We start from the raw sequence: 16,780 nt of genomic DNA on the forward strand, positions 1-16,780 counted from the left end.
CTGAATAAGTGAATTAAGTCAACATCATGGTGTTGGTCTTGTTCTTTGTGTTTATGTTCACAAAGCTCTCTAATTTCAAATAACCATATTTAAATAGCACATTCTAAATACTCTTTTTTTCTTTTTTTTTGAAGTTTTTGCTCATGTAGAGACTGTTCACAATCTAAATACTATTTCAATGACTATAACATTAGAGTAACGATTGCACGCAATTTATGTGAACAATCGCTCATAGTACGTGAGCAATATACATCATCAAAATATTAATTATTCACAACATGCAAGACATATTTAGATTTATTGGATAATATGATGAATCTTTGATTTGAAGGGAACAAATATCTTTGGACAATAGTAACAACATGACATACCATATGATAGTTACATCATCTTTGAGTGTTTAGAGTTATTATTAATGTAATGTTTTCATACAATTAAATGATGATCCAAAATAAACAGAAAAGCTTTAGAGCTATTATGATTGATAAGTATTTTCAGAGTGCTAATAGGAATTAAATTGCTTCTTGATAACATTACTTGGAGATTAGAAATTGATCCTTAGTCTTATTTTGATGTTTTTCTATTGCTGATCACAATATATTAATTCATTTAAAAACTTTACACTTCTTGTGATCGATGAATATGTTAGTTTGAAAAAATAATTTTTTTTTTTTCTGACAAAAGAGAAACCATCCATATATTACCTCAAAAATGAGTAATTATTATCTACAGCATCAAAGGCAACCAAATCAGAAAATTTGCCAATCAATTGGCAAATTTTAAAATGCCATATATCGATTCAAAAAAGTTGTACATTAATTCAAGCCTCTATATGCAAATTATAAAACGTTCGAAGTGATATTTCAATTCCAAGAAATTCTAGTTTTCTTCGTTTCAAGAATACATATAAAATTATCCAATTTCTATTTCCTTTCATTTGAACAATCTATTACAATTTTAGAATTGCATATGCAGGTTTGTTTTAGGAATAAAACCGATTGATTTTTTTTTTTTTTTTTTTGTTACGAATCTACTTGACTCACTTAAATCAGCTTCAGCTATTTTCAATTGGGCTTAAGATGGGCTCCAATATCTAAGAAATACTTGCAAGAAAATGAATATATATGTCTATTCGATTCCTTTAAGGGCACTTTGTTTGAGTTATTCGAATAAATTCAGAGATTCAAAACTAAGTTAGATTAAATTTTAGATCTGAATACCTAACTCTATGCTTGAATTTGGATTCAGATAACTAACATTGTATATTCTTACCAATAATTTTCCAAGGAGATGAATGTGAATACCTAATTCAGAGGCAAATATTTTATAACAAAGCAAATAGTAGATACTTGCACAAGCAAGGATATACCACAACAAAGCAAATACTAGATGATATTTCAAAGGCAACCACGCTAGAACAACATAACTAACGAAAGCAAAGCAAAGACACATAAAACGGATAGAGCGAGGAGACTCGCGCTAGTAGCACATCACAATTCTCCTCATAGTTCAACCTTAATCTAACACAAAGCAAAACACTAGATGAATGCAAAGCAAAGCCACACACGTTAAATAGATAGAGCAGAGGAGACTGTGTTCCTCATGGTTGAAGCCCAGTCTTAACGCGTCATGGGAACATCACAAGGGTGAGCAAAGCTCATATATTGGTTCCCTTACTCAAGACTTGACTGGTCTCTTTTCAACCCCACCACTGGTGGACAGAAATTCCCTCATCCCTGAGCCTCCCATAGAGGGCCAGGCACTCCCAGTAAGCCCTCCTTCTCCCCTTCCCTTGCTTGTGCCACTGGGTCTTGCACTCCAAGAACAGCTCATCCACCAGCCCAGTGGCGCCTTCCCTCACCATCTCCTCCACCACCTCGGCCTCCGCCTTCATCACCACATACTCCTCTTCCCTCAAATTCTTCGACAGCCACCCGGCTATCCCACTGGCCACACTTGCATACTTAACTTCGCCCACGACATCCAGTTTGATGATCTCGAACTCGGAGTTCCTTTTGGGGTAATGCTTATTGAACCACTTGTCGATCGTGGCCCTCCCGGGCATTCCGACATCGATGAACACCCTTCTCGAGTACTCGTTGAGCGAGCCGGCCAACAGATTGGAGAGAAACCTCGTCCTCTTCATGGCCCTTGTCGAGGCTTTTCGATCGGAAGGCGGCTCCAGCAATGCATCCTCTAATCCATTCAATACGCCAATGATCGATTCCGGCACGGCAAGCAATTTCCTCCCGATATGAGTGCCGATGAAATCAGCTGCATTTTCGTCCTCGAGTCCGTTCGGCATTTCCATTGATTCTGGGAGGGTGAGCAGCTTCCTCCCTGTTCGTGAGCCCATAAATTCGTCAGCGTGTTCGTCTTTGAGGGCAATGGCGTGGGCCGTCTTCTTGATCCCGACGATGGTGGAACCGAAGCGCCGGATGTAGACGATCCTGTAATTCGCTGGAAAATTGAAGGTGTGCCATGGATCCGAGCTCAGTCGAACGATAGTGACGCCTCCAACTCTCAGAATCCTTTCAACAAACATAAAGGAGGCGTCGCAGAAATCGTCGGCGGCGAGCACAAAGTCGACAGAGCGGTCACGAACGGCCATCCGACTGGCCTCCGACATGACAGGGTGCATCTTGTTCTGCTTCACGAAGGCGAGCCGCGAGCCGGGGTTTCCGAGGAAGAGAGCGGCGTCGCTTGCGCCGGCTACGAGCAGCCCCTCGCGCCTCAGATCGCGGAGGAGCATAGGGAGGAGGAAGGGGTCGTCAGTCCACCGGTGTGGGGACAAGAGGGAGCATGTGCCGTCCGGCGGAAGCATGGATCTAAGCCAGGGATAGGCGAGTATGGCAACCGTTACGAGCACCGACCTGGCGATAACGCGGAGCACTCGTGGGTGGGGAAGACTGATCACGAGCTGATCTCCGCCACCTGCGGCGGCAGCGTGGCTCTCTCCATGGCGTCTGGTAGCCCTGGGAGGACCCTTCATTGTGCAGATGCCGCTTATACTGCTACGGCGGCAGCGATCAAGAGACTTCTCTTTTCCCAAAGAAGGGAAACCAAAGAGGAGAAATCAAACCTGAGAACGAACGAAAAGGCCGGCGGGGAGGCGGCGACGAGCTTAGCGAGAGCAAAAGCGGGCGGCGGTGTGGTTACCACCCACGAGGGCCACACGGGTGCTCAAGCGTCTCAGCCAAAGGAGCATCAGCAGCCGCATTCGCTCCGCTTCCATGGTGGGCGACCAGATCCCGATGGCGGAGACAATAAACACCAGATCAGACCTCGGTCTCCACCGCCAGTCCCCGGCGGTGGGAAGAAGAAGAAAAAGATGAAGGTGGAGAAATGGAATCGCAATGGGGAAGGAACGCCACTGGAAGGCAGAGAGGAAGCGGCGAGGGTGCGCAGTATATATTCGGAGGAGAGAGAGAGAGAGAGAGAGAGGCGAGGGAGTAAATTAGGGAACGGAAGGGGAGGTTGCTACTGTTTCACGGAAATGAGGTTGTGCCGTAGATGTCAGGCTGTCAAACTTACCCTACGCTGTACTCTGTTGAGTGGTTGGTTGGCCGAGTTGGATTGCCATGGGGAACGATGATGAGATCTAGAGAAATCTTGATGAGTTGATCATGTGATTTTGATCATGATTTTGAATTCAATTTCGGGTGGGATAGAATTATTCGATGTCTTATCAACTTTAATATACTTTGGGAAATTATGTACTGAATCAAATTAGTTATCTCCTATTGAGAGTTGATTAATTTGAACGGCTTGGATTGGATCACTCACGTCGCGGTGTGTTCCTACCAATTGGATAGGCTGCAACGGTAATGATAACCGACGCGAGTACAGGGGAGCACCGTATCAGATGGCAAACGAAGGTCGGTCTCGTTCAAATGAAGACCGAGACTTGAATTGGACCAACCCACCATATTTCCTCTATGGGTCCACACCACAGACACAGACTTGCAAACACAAGGAATTCATCAGCCACTGACTTAACTTAAAAGTGCAAAATAGAATATACTCAGAAAATAAATTTGACATTTTTAAAACGCATATTATTTTTGTATTTAAGAATAATAAATATAAGTAATAAAACTATGCTAGAAAACAAAAAAAAATATCATTGATAAAATACAAAATTAAAATAATAAATATAAGATTTATATGTTTTGACATTGTTTACCAATATATGGAGAAAAATCAATAATTTTATTATATGAGAATAATGAATTCAAGGGGTAGAACTTTAGAAACCCAAATCTAAATACAAAATCCATACTACCATTCTCATGTAAAACTTAAAATAATTTTTTTCTTTTTTTCTTTTTCCCATAGTCTCTCTGGATAAGAAAGACAATGAGTAGGTAGGTTTGGGAATATATTTAAAATATGCATTGTGAGCCCAATGCATATTTTAAATATAAATTAATATTTGGTAATTTTTTTTTAAAAAAAAATCGTATTTAGCCTAGAGATTATAATGCATTTTAATATTTGTAGAATGCTAATATAAATTTTTAAATTCCCAAAGTACCATATGATATTACCTAAAACCATAAGATTACTAATATTTTTTATTTTTATAAATATTTTATATTCATTTTTATGATTATGATTTTTATTTATTATATATACGAGCCATACAATTTTTTAAGATTATATACATTATTTTTAAGTAAATATTATATATATATATAATATTAAAAATATTAGAATGACAAATTTTATATAATATTTAATTTATTTTAAAATATAATTTTATCAAACAAAATTAATACATATTTAAAAAATAATTTTTATCGAACACTTAAAGAATTTTATAACTTTTTTTCTCTAAATATATGTTCAAAAAAGTAACCTATATTTGGTACTTTCTCATGCTAAATAGTAAAAACATTAGGTATTTACATAGTAACAAATATAACCCATTAGTACTTCTCTAAATCTGATTATGAATCTAAAACTTTAGCTAACCCTCGTAGACATATTATCTTCTGTGATTAGTTAATCTTAATATTTTAATTCTTATATTTTGAAAAGTTATATTGATATCATTATGGTTATATAAGTAATACATCTATGTCTAATTACCTCAACATCATTAATTTTATCAATAAAAATATAAAAATAAAAAAATAATCTTGACAAACAATAATGCTGTTGGGGGGTTACGAATGACTATTATGAATGATGAGAATAACGACAATAGGTGATGATCGCTCTACATCCATGTCGATGTCATTATAGTTACCGAACGATAAAATAATCGTCGATGTAGATACCGAACGATGTTGCTCTACATCTACGTCAACATCAATGTAGATATAAAATAGTTTTTACCTTTCGTTATCGTTTTGCTCATCTACAACATTTACTTGTGGCCCCAGCAATATCGTTGTCCGTCGTCACTAATTGAGATGTTTCTATCGGTAAAATTGATAATGTTAGAATAAATGAATCTAAATATTTTACTTTCATATAATTTATATAGATATCAATTTATTTTTTAAAATATAAAAAATAAAAATACTAAAGATAATACGTAATTAACCCAACCGTTCCAAAAAAAGTATCGTAATCAATATGAAAGATAAAATCTAGCGCAGGATGTCATCTCCGTCTCTTCCTATTTCCTTTTTTTGTTGGTGAGTGACGGCTAGTGAAAATTTAGACAGTGCAGGATAATAATAAGAACAACAATAATAGAGAGAGGTGTCTCCCCTCTCCTCGTGTGGGCTCTCCTCCACCTCATTATATAAATCCAAAAGGAAGCCAAATGAAACACCCTACACCGGAAGCCACCGGCCTCACTCCGCTCCACACAAAGGGTACGGTAGGACCCAACGATTCCCCTCGCCGTACACCCTTTTCATGTGTGCGAATCATGTGAAGCTCCACCCATCATTCGTTCCTGCTACTAAATTAAGTGTATTGTTATTATTATTATTATTTCGATTTCCTCACGTTGCGGGATGGTTGGAATCTCAATGAACGGTCCAAAATAACTTCAATTTTTTGGCTTTTGGTGGTAATTAATGTGTGGTAAGTTGCCACACATATGGTCGCTTGCCAACATTTTAATATGGTTTATTTCATGGTATGTGAGCACACGAACTCTTAATTCAAGTTGGAAAAAGGTGTATTGGCTCGATTAACTATGACGAGAGTTTCATCACACGATCCAAGACACGCGGTGATAAATATAACGATAAGAAACATTTCTATTGTTGGGTTGGACAGTTAGACTCATCTTTTTTAAGTTGATCGACCGTTTGAATCAAAACTTTAGGCTCATCTTTAGGTTGGATGTGCGATAGGGAAGATCGCATTCAAGCGATCGTACGGAAGGAAGGGTAAAGGAGGAGACTTTGCTCATCTCTACGGCAAGCAGTCAAAGCATCTTGGATCCGTGAACGGCATTCAAATTTATGGGGATGCACTGTCTCCAACCATTTTGATGCACACCTTCGATGCACAACACTGAGAGAGTGACTACAGGAAAAGGACAGGTGATATAAAGGAGCAAGGTGAGGACAGCAGAGGTCAGAATCATGCCGAGCCTCATCATCTCCGGTCTCACCATTGAATGATGGTGAATGAGGACAACATGATCAAATCCGGTTTATTTGCCGAGGAAGAACTTAATGAAGAAACAAAAAACAGTGATCAAATTTATTGACAGTGGTACGGCAGATTTTGATGATCCCTCTAATTTCGAAGATAACTTAAAGTTCAATGTCTGTGGTAAGATGTGGAACGCGTCAGAGATTTAAAAACATAATCATGCATGATTATTGTATTGGGAGTATTCGGGACAAAAGTCACTTTAATATTTAAATTATATATAATAATAATAATAATAATAATATTTTTTTTTTTTAGATAAACGATTATATTGGATCTCCGATCATTATTCAATCGTGAAGACATGTGTGAAGAACGATAAATATTTTTATCAGTGCTAATTTGATATCAAACTTGTAAGGTGACATGATGTTGGATTGCTCACATGACATTTCTTACTTTTGCAAAATATTGAAAAACCATAATATTTTTAAATTTTAATTTATACAACTTAATTTTAATTAATTTAATATTAGCTAATAATTAAAAAAATTAAAAAGAGTTTCCGAAACCTATGCCAATAATGTTGAACTCTCCGACTCTATGCATAGTCGCTACCATGTAAGTAGTTAGTTTAAATTAGTGTTATTTCTAAATAACTTTCCTTTTTATCTTACTTATGTCTAGTTTCTTTTCTTTTATATTAGTATTATTTTTTTATCGATTTTATTATTTGTGCAAGATACATTTATAGATCAATATCAATAATATTATGTGTTGGTCTATGTCAAATTCTTTAATAAAATCATGAATTTTATCCTGCCTCATACTATAAATCCTATTCGACTAAGGTGGAGAGACGGTTGATTGCCTCATACTAACAGTCCTCTAAAATCCTTATGGCATAGATCTATTGTCACTATCATACCCTCATTGTGAATCATGTCGCCAACGCCTCATTACATTCTCATACATATACTAATTGGTTTAGTGATGTACAAATATTAGCTTTAAAATCTGAGCTCAAATCATCGCTACGATCCTCATTTTTATTGTAAATAAATTTCTACGTAGCCTTATGGTAGGTATTCTTCATCTTCCTTCGCTTTTTTTTTAATTACATTATCCCTTGCCTATTTTGTTATATCGATAGATCTCCATTAAAATCTTTTTCTATTTTATAACATCGAGATAATTGTTAATCAAATATTGCTTTAGTTGAATGTTTCATCTACCCCGATCAATATAATCATAATAAATATATTACCAATAATGATAATTATTGTCTAAATAGTATATGATTTCAAGCATTAATATGAATTTGTTCCTTTCGTGTAATATTTTTTTAAAAAAATCAAATTAATAAGTTACGATTTGCCTAATTTTTATTAAATTTTAAATAACAAGTTATGATTATATGTAATAAACCCTACTTTGCCACTATGAATATGTCAATCACCCTAATAGACATTAAATATATAGAATCGACATAATATGGGTGATGCAGTCATCATTAAATTTATTAATCATAGTATTAAAAAGTTATTTACTCCCTAATTAGCCCTATTTTACATTATAAATATGTCAAAAATCCTAACAAGAATTAAATATATAAAAATAACCCAATCTTATTCAAATAGTGATAAATCATCATCAATTAGACTAATCATACTATTAAAAAACCTAATTACTCCATAATTTACTTTTTTGTATCACACTAAATATGTCAAATATATTGAAAAGCATTAAATACATAAAATTAACCTTATATTATTTAATTTATAATGAAATCATCATAAAATTTACTAATCACAGGATTAATATATTTTGACCTAATATGAGTCAAAATTTAATTAAAAACATCATTAAAATCATTAATCATAATATTAAAAAAAATAATTAAAATCTTATCAACCCTCTTCTACCATCATAAATATGTAAATTATCGTAATACACATTGAATACATATATTTCAGTCAATATATATCTAATTTCAATTAAATCGATATTAAACATACCAATCACAACATTAAAATTATTAATTACTTCTAATAAATCCTATTCAACTATCATAAATATGTCAAATAACATAATAGACGTTAATCACATAGAATAAGATTAATTATCTCATCAATCAATAAAAATCTTAAAAAATATACATCATCTCTTGATTAAAGTGACCATCCTCTAAATTAAGTATTAAACATCCCAAATGAGTTTTTCAAATTTGATCCAATCCATAAATTATATACATTTTTTAGATAGTAAAAAAGTGAGAACGAGAGAGATATATAAATACAAATGAGTTTAAGAGAGCTGGAAAAGTGAAAAAGAGTAAAAGGGATTGAAAGATAGGGAGAAGGATTTAAAAACTCTTTGAGCAAATTCTGATTAAATTTACCATTCAAACCGATCAAATCTAAGCCTTTGATCGATATCAATCGAAATTCAACGATTATTGAGTTTTGATTGTACGACTCGGTATAAACCTCATATCGCTCGTTTTGAGATACTCATTTCATAACCATTCGATACGCCACATGTTGCATTTTTATTGAATTGATATGTACTGTCCGTATTGTATTATCAAGCAGTGTTACGAACTGTGATAATAACCATTAAACAAGCTTTGAGCAATTATATTCTATTCTAAACTGCCCATCAAGTTTATGGATTGCCGTGCTCGATTTTGCATGATCAGATCCCTAATCATCTTTCACCAAAGTCGTCTTTGACTACAACTGTGATGCTTTATGTTTGTCTGTTTCGATTTGGTCCTTGACAAGCCACTGACTATTTGGAAGTTATGCTGACGAAGAGTTGGCTCACTCTCATGTTTATGCCTACAAAGTAATCAGTATTCACAATGCAGTCTTATTATATGTAATTACTCTACAATGCCTTCTCTGCTGCTGAATTCTATGTGTGGCGTATTTGATTCTGTACTTTGTGAGCAAAAGAGGCCAATTAGATGCAGCAGCCATGTTTTAAATCCATGCATGTTCTCATCTAGATTGGGCCTCTGGTTGTAATGCCACCTCAAATCATGCATTACACAAACCTATATAGTTCATGTTGTATATGCGTTAACTTAAATGTTCATGTTAATTGAGAAGTGCAAACATCACAAGTTATTTATTTTTATTTTTGATAAATTACCCAACAAAATTTCTTTCATTCATGGCAAGAGACTTTCTGCTCCTCTTTGGAGTTTGGGCGAATTCAAAACGAGGAACTGATGTGTATCTTTCCACGCCAATGTGATCTCAGAGCCATATGTAGCAGCAAGCAACACCACCATAGAAGATACGTGAAAGCAACACCTCAAAGTACTCCTTGGTATCTGCTACACACTAAACTACTTCTTTATCTTGTTCATGAGCCCTTAAAAAGCACATCACCACCGAGGGTGCCTCTGCACGAGGTCTTTTTTTTTGTTTAACGACCTTGCTGGTGTCATTTTGACCACCACCGCCCAATGACTACCTCACTGATGCTCTCGGCACCACTCCATCTGCCTGCTATATGTGCGTTACTCATCCTAAGCTATGACAGTCCAAACCAGTTGAGTTCATGCGTGCATGGCACCATCCAACGCAGACAATGTGCTCAAAAGGTCAGAAGACAGTAAACAATTGGTGCATTGAGTGTCCAGTGTGAGAAGCACCAAGGAGGGGGGAACATAATGTTCAAGGAATCATAGTAGGAAGAACCTTAGTGTTAGAGCTATCTATTATTTGAGATATTTGCAAGCCTGATGGCCAACGAAGAACAGTTTGCAAGGCAAACGCTGTAATGTCCTTCAATGTTTTCTAGGAAAGAGAGTTTGAGCCTTAATGGTGTTTGTAATAAGCTACAAATTTCTGTGTTAGTACGTTAATGATGTTTGAAGTAAGTATTTGGCTCCAAAACGGTGGGGGTTTTGTCCTCCTTCAAGATTAGGAGACAAGGCGAACACTCTCAAGTCAAGTTGATGTGTATATTAAGTTGACTGGACCTGAAGTTGGAGTCTCCGGCAAGCATTACACCCTCCAGACCTGAAGTTATATATATATGGTGGAAGCAGGAGTACTTGTCCGATTAATACGCAAAAGACACTACAATCTGACTCTCTCTTTCGAGCTTTTTTGCCAGCAAATTAACCTGAAATAGATGGTTCGAGTGCCTCGATGTAGACAAACAACTTGGATGGCGTCAGTGAGCATCAAAACTGACGAGATACAACTTCAAGAGTCGATAATAAACACAACTTGCAGCTTCAGACGTATATGACCTTTCTGTGCCAAGGGAGACGCTCATCAGCTCTCGAGACGGTGCCACTATTAGATTACATACAATCTAAACTAATCTGAAGTCTGTATGTTTTGCGATCATAAATTTCCTGTCAGCAGCTAAACATGCGAACTGAACAGTTTTAACCCACGGGACTGCCGGTACGTACGTAGTTGCAGTACACTGCGCTTGCCTTTGCAGATCCCAGGAACTTTTGATCAGTCGTCCTAAGCTCTTAAAGCTACAATATATGCATCATTTTCGAGGAGTAATTTAGTGTGAGAGGAGCTCCGATACAATAGAGGAAGCACGAACGCACTTGTAGAGTTTAGTTGCATGGGCATGGATGGATATGCATAGAAATGCAGTTCCAAGAACTCCAACCTCAAAACAGATCAAAGAGTGTGGTAAGGAGATCAGTGCCTGATATCAGAGCCATGCACCCACCATCCCTTGCTCACCAATAGATTCAAAGATCGAAAAAGGCCCGGACTGCAAACGAAGAGAAAGGGATGGTGCGCTAGCTTATGGAGATCTGCAAAGGCGTGCATGCGACACGGTCTATGCTTAAAGCCTTCCTCATCTGAGTCACAGAAAGAGCTGGACAAGAAACAAGGAACAGTTGAACGTTTCAAAAGGAGGCTCGTCTCTTTGGAGCAATTCTGAAAAGTAAAAGCTTTGAGTGCCTTCCTTGTTCTTTCTTCCTGATACCTGATTCAGTAAAGAACAACTCTGGTCCTATGAAACTTAATTAGTTGGTATATATTCAATGTTATCCTCCTTCTCGTACTTGCAAGAACACCATGATGCAGGGTGGTCCATGGTCAAGATTCTGAATAACCCAACTCTTGGGGTTAGATAGATAATGGATTACGAGGACAAAGGTGGTGGATGGATCTTGAGTGCATCTGAAGTATAGTTGACCGGAACCTAAGTTGCAGGTAATCAATCTTGGCGTAGATTGTGGTGGGAAACGGTCATAGATTAAGCCTGGATCACATGCAACCCTTCGATCGATCTTAGACGACTAGTAATTAATTAGCCCGTGTCGTGATTTCCCTATACAAAATGTTGCTTAGTAGATCTTACCTATTCTTAGCCACCGGCATTGCAATTTGATAGCTGAAGATAACAAGAAATGTAGCGTGTTTTTCCTCCTTTCATTTCTAAGAAATCGACGCATGATATTGATTTTTTTTCTCTCTGTAATTTTGAGAAATTTGATTTGGTGATCAAAAACTAATGTTTGGATTTGATACGAATTAATGATGATATTTATTTATTTTATTAGTTGCTTGGGCCACTGTTTCTTAAAAGGAAGGTTTTGGCTCGCCGGTCTCGTTCGAACCATCGACCAGGGAAGTTTACCTTCTCATTGGTCGTCAGCCACTGGGCCCGACGGTTGATCGAAGAATGTAGGCAAAGCAAAAGACGAACATCCGCGTCAGCCAATGAAAAGGCACCATACTCATAGTCGATGGCTCGACTGAGTCACCGGTGGATGCGCAAGTTTTCATTCATTTCTCATTCTGATTTGAATGACAATATTATCAGTGACAAAGCATTTCATGTGCATATTAATCCCTCTTTCTTCAATCCCTATTCATTTCTTATATTGATCATATCTAAGAGACAATTCCATGAACGACAAATCATAAAAAGTTGCTTCACATGCCTAACAATCAATCCCTCGCAGCAAAAATGACATTAATAATTGCCATGGATTCCACATACATTAGATTGCAGGATAACTTGTTGACAAGGGAGACCAAAGGGAATGGCCATGAGGTATGAAAGATATAGACATTGAAATTGCAACTCATGAATCCCTTGGAAGATTTCTGATAATAATCAGATGATACACTCCATTTCCACTTTCCATAACTCAGAAACAAAGCAGCAATCTGTGGACTTTGCTGTGATTCAGTGCAAGATTAATCAAGCTACACAAATGCACTGCATGTTAAAAACAAATCCAACACATTCATCTCCTAGCACTTGTAGATTGTGTGAAAGGTGCAATCCCTCCATGAACCCTTTTTTCTTTTAGATCTTATCCTGTGAATATATCTCAGAGAACATGACAAATTCTTAAATGTGATTGAGGTGGGGGGAGTCTTTGCAGTATAACACAACAAATTAATTATATAAAACATCTATACTAACAATTAAATTTGCACGCAGCAAGAGATGAGCTCCCCATCAAAACAAAAAATAAGTCAAAATGATTGTAAAGAAAGTTATTAGGGATTAATAAAAAAATATTTCTGGGTGAAACCTTAAAATATTAGCCTTCTCATTCTTCTAATAACAAAATATAGGTGCACAAGTTCCCAAGAAAGAAAGAAAGAGGAGGAGGAGGACTGGAGACTGGGCCCTGCTCTAATTGGTCAGAATCTGCCATATCTATTTCCAAAACTACCCTCAACAATGCCTGAAAGGTCCCTCAAAAGAATTGACCCTTTCCAGTTTCCCCTGTAATATACCTGTTGACTGCCCCCAGATGGTGAGCTGTCTCCCTCCCAAGCCACTGTAATCTATTCAAGGTTGTGCAAATCCAAGACTATATATATATATATCCCAAGGAATAAAAAGAAGATGCTCCTAAATGTTTTATTTTTTCCTCATAAAAATTGAACATTTTTGAAAAACCTATTTTGCAATGCATTGTCATCCGAAATCATCCACCACAATCCACTGGCAATAGATCACAATGAATTATTTATCCATTGCTTTATTGGGTACAGGAAACCTAAAAAAAAGAATTGGTGATTTTGACAACAACTGTAGATGAGTATTAAGTGAATTGTTGGAAATATACTTCATGCCTGTAGAAAATTAATAGCCCATCATCCACTGATCTCCATCTGAAAGGGAAGTAATACTTCATGCACACATGTGATCACTGCTAATAAATTGGAAATCTTGATCACCAAACCAAATAGATTAATGAGCTTCTTGGCATTTGTGTTCTGGCAAGTTCACTATGATTTGTGATGGTCCCCAATTTGGGAGTCCCAAAAAGCCTCCCCTTAAACAATGTCTTTGTACTTTGTACAACCATATCATATACAGTATAATCACCACAAAGAAAAAAAAAATGTTCCCACCTATCAATTATCACATCATCACTTTTCTTTTACTATTCATCATCACTCCTACAACCCCACACAGCTGAAACCCACCACCACAAATCCCACAAAAAGATATTTTCAATCTTTTTTCCTTTGTTTTTTTGTCTTCCTCTCCCCTCACCAAACTCACTCTCTCTCTCTCTCTCTCTCTCTCTTCTCTCTCTCTCTCTCTCCATTGGCAACAAAAAACCTTACTTTCCTCTCTATACAACAGTGAGTCCCCTTCGCCTCTCCTCCTCCCCTTCTTCCAACTCTGGAATACTGTTAGCATAGAACTCGTTTTCTATATAAAAAGGAGTCCTCTTTGAAGGAAGGGGAGGAGGAGGGAGAAGGCGGAACAGGGACCTTTTATCTGGATTGAAGTTTTCACACTCTTTTGTCTACATCTATATCTCTTCTGTGTCACTGTGCAATGAGTCCATGCTTTGACTGCTCTTCCTCTACCCTCCTCTGCGCTGAGGACAATGACAGCATCCTGGGCTTCGATGATGAGGAGGAGAAGGTCGGGCATAGGCTGAGTTGGGTTCCTGAACCAAAAAGGTGCGATTTTTATGGGGATTTGCTCGTGGATTTCCCCCTGCAGTCGGATGAGTTCTTGAGCTTGTTGGTCAAGAGAGAGCCGGAGCATCTGCCGAGGGAGGACTATGGCGAGAGGCTTCGGTCAGGGACATTAGAACCTTCCATCAGGAGAGATGCTATTGATTGGATGTGGAAGGTGGGTTCCTTTTTTTTCTGAATATTTTTCTTATTTTCCCCTTTCTTGTTCTTCGTCTCCTCCATTGATCTTGCTGAATATTGTTTTGAGTTTTTGATGATTTTCTCAAAGAAAACGAAGACCTATTATTCATAAATTCACCACTTATTCTAGATGCATATTCTCCTTCTCGTTCCTTTTTCTTTTTGGTGCATTGTTTCATCTTCCTGCATCTGTCATATATGGAGATGCATATTCGATTTATTCTGCCTATTTACGAGTTTCTTTATCACTTCTACATCTAGAATTTTTAAGTATATGATTTAGGTTAATGGGTGGGATTATTTGATCCATGAAATAATAAAATTTTGGTTTCTATTTTACCCTTGCTTAATATTTTGTCTGCACTTCCTGGAATGTGGTTTGGGGGAAACAACCTTCTCTTTCTTGTTTGTTTGCTGTTGTGATTTCTTAGTATCAAGCTTCGGTTCTTCTTTTCCTTTTCCTTTTTCCTCTCTAATATTTTCCTCTCTAATATCTTCCTCTCCTCAGCTCTGCACTGACATATTTTTGGCTTATGGAACAGGTTCATGCCTATTACAATTTTGGACCACTGAGTGCCTATTTATCTGTCAATTACTTTGATCGGTTCCTCTCCGAATATGAACTCCCAGTAAGAATCATGTTCATTCCCTGTTATATGATCTTTTATGCATTCATTGCCCATTTTCTTTTGTGTCAATTGTAGCCTTTATTTTAGTCTGATTCCTATGTTGTTATACAGACTAGTCTAATACACTAATTTTTCCTCTTTTTTCTTTGTTGTTATCTATAATTGTAGCAAGGCAAGACATGGATGACACGACTATTATCTGTGGCCTGCCTATCTTTGGCTGCCAAGATGGAGAAAACTGATGTCCCTCAGACCCCAGATTTACAGGTGAGAGAACATCAGGTGTAGAATTCACTGATGTAATCTCCACAAACATAGCTCTTGTAACCATTTATAGATTGCCTTGAATAGGATGGTGAGGCAAAGTATGTGTTTGAAGCTAGGGCCATTATGAGAATGGAGCTGATGGTGCTGAACACCCTCAAATGGAGGATGCAAGCTGTGACTCCTTTCTCATTCATAGATTTCTTTCTTCACAAGTTCAATGGTGACAATGTACCTAACCAGTCATCGATCGTTCGGTCCTCCGAACTCATCTTGAGCACAACTAGAGGTGCCTTTCTTCCACAGCTGTAAATTTGAGGATTTGATTTGTGGCATGAGTAGGTGGTTTAGCGTTGTATGTCTAAGAATGAAGCAATTGCATGCAGGCATTGATTTCTTAGCATTCAGGCCTTCGGTGACTGCTGCGGCCATTGCGCTGTTGGTTTTGGGAGAAATCCAGAATGTGGATGTTCAGAAGGCCTTGTCTTGTTGCTCCCATGTTGCAAAGGTAAAACAATTCTATTATTATTTCAAGTTAAAGACCAGTACTAATTGTTTATTTACTTTGGATCGCAAGAGTTGTTATACTTCTTTGGATGATTTTTGTTGTCTTCGATGGGTGTCAGCAGGAAGGAGTGTTGGAATGCTATGAAGTGATTCAAGACAAAGTATTGATGAGGAAGCAGTCAGCTAAAGATGTTAGCCTATCAGCATCCTCTGTGCCACAAAGCCCAATTGGGGTGTTGGATGCTCCATGCCTGAGCTACAAGAGTGATGATGCAACTGTTGTGTCACATGCAACTTGTCTTGGTACTTCTCCAGCTAGCAAGAGGAGGAAAATAAGCAGATGACCAATCTCATGGAGTATTGTTTTGTCTGCTCATCATCTCTTGGGAGGTTCTGGTGCTTTGGAACATGTATTTTGGTTTGGTTAGGGAGGATTTTGGTGTGTTCAGGGGTTTAACCCCCACCCCCACCCCCCAAAAAAAAAACGAATGAATGAAAGAATGACTTCAAAAAGAAACAGTAGAAACAAAAAATACAGGTGTGGAATCAGTTTCTCTGTTGCTCATGCCTTTTAACTGTGGATGAGGCAGCCACCAACTTTTTTTGTTATAAAACATCAGAATGAGAAGTGCCAAAAGGATAAATTTGACAGAATCAGTTGCTCTTTTA

General features: G+C 37.3%; 2 protein-coding genes across 3 annotated transcripts; one reads left to right on the plus strand and one right to left on the minus strand.

Moving 5' to 3' along the window:
- Nucleotides 1-1,366: 1,366 nt before the first annotated feature.
- LOC135650563 (uncharacterized) lies at nt 1,367-3,497 on the minus strand. The gene is made up of 2 exons (XM_065170035.1): nt 3,083-3,497; nt 1,367-3,011 (listed from the first exon to the last, which is right to left on the minus strand). Exon 2 carries the CDS (start codon nt 2,990-2,992, stop codon nt 1,700-1,702), a length of 1,293 nt encoding a protein of 430 aa, XP_065026107.1. The 5' UTR covers nt 2,993-3,011; nt 3,083-3,497; the 3' UTR covers nt 1,367-1,699.
- Nucleotides 3,498-14,113: 10,616 nt separating this feature from the next.
- LOC135650917 (cyclin-D3-1-like) lies at nt 14,114-16,780 on the plus strand. 2 transcript variants are annotated; one of them, XM_065170609.1, is made up of 6 exons: nt 14,114-14,688; nt 15,254-15,340; nt 15,509-15,607; nt 15,692-15,893; nt 15,991-16,112; nt 16,231-16,780. In XM_065170609.1, the coding sequence occupies exons 1-6, from the start codon at nt 14,386-14,388 to the stop codon at nt 16,453-16,455; spliced, it is 1,038 nt and encodes a 345-aa protein (XP_065026681.1). In that variant the 5' UTR covers nt 14,114-14,385; the 3' UTR covers nt 16,456-16,780. The 2 variants fall into 2 exon arrangements, with proteins under 2 accessions (XP_065026681.1, XP_065026682.1); XM_065170610.1 differs by having other exon boundaries at nt 14,119-14,688; nt 16,234-16,780.

The sequence above is a fragment of the Musa acuminata genome, chromosome BXJ3-10, assembly GCF_036884655.1.
Source record: "Musa acuminata AAA Group cultivar baxijiao chromosome BXJ3-10, Cavendish_Baxijiao_AAA, whole genome shotgun sequence".
Lineage (NCBI taxonomy): Eukaryota > Viridiplantae > Streptophyta > Magnoliopsida > Zingiberales > Musaceae > Musa > Musa acuminata.

Excerpts from the sequence above, each read along its gene's own strand:
- LOC135650917 (XM_065170609.1), top strand. The coding sequence starts at position 14,386 with ATGAGTCCATGCTTTGACTGCTCTTCCTCTACCCTCCTCTGCGCTGAG. Across the intron at positions 14,689-15,253 it reads CTATTGATTGGATGTGGAAG|GTTCATGCCTATTACAATTT; the intron begins GTGGGTTCCTTT and ends CTTATGGAACAG. Across the intron at positions 15,894-15,990 it reads CATCTTGAGCACAACTAGAG|GCATTGATTTCTTAGCATTC; the intron begins GTGCCTTTCTTC and ends AATTGCATGCAG.
- LOC135650563 (XM_065170035.1), bottom strand. The coding sequence starts at position 2,992 with ATGAAGGGTCCTCCCAGGGCTACCAGACGCCATGGAGAGAGCCACGCT.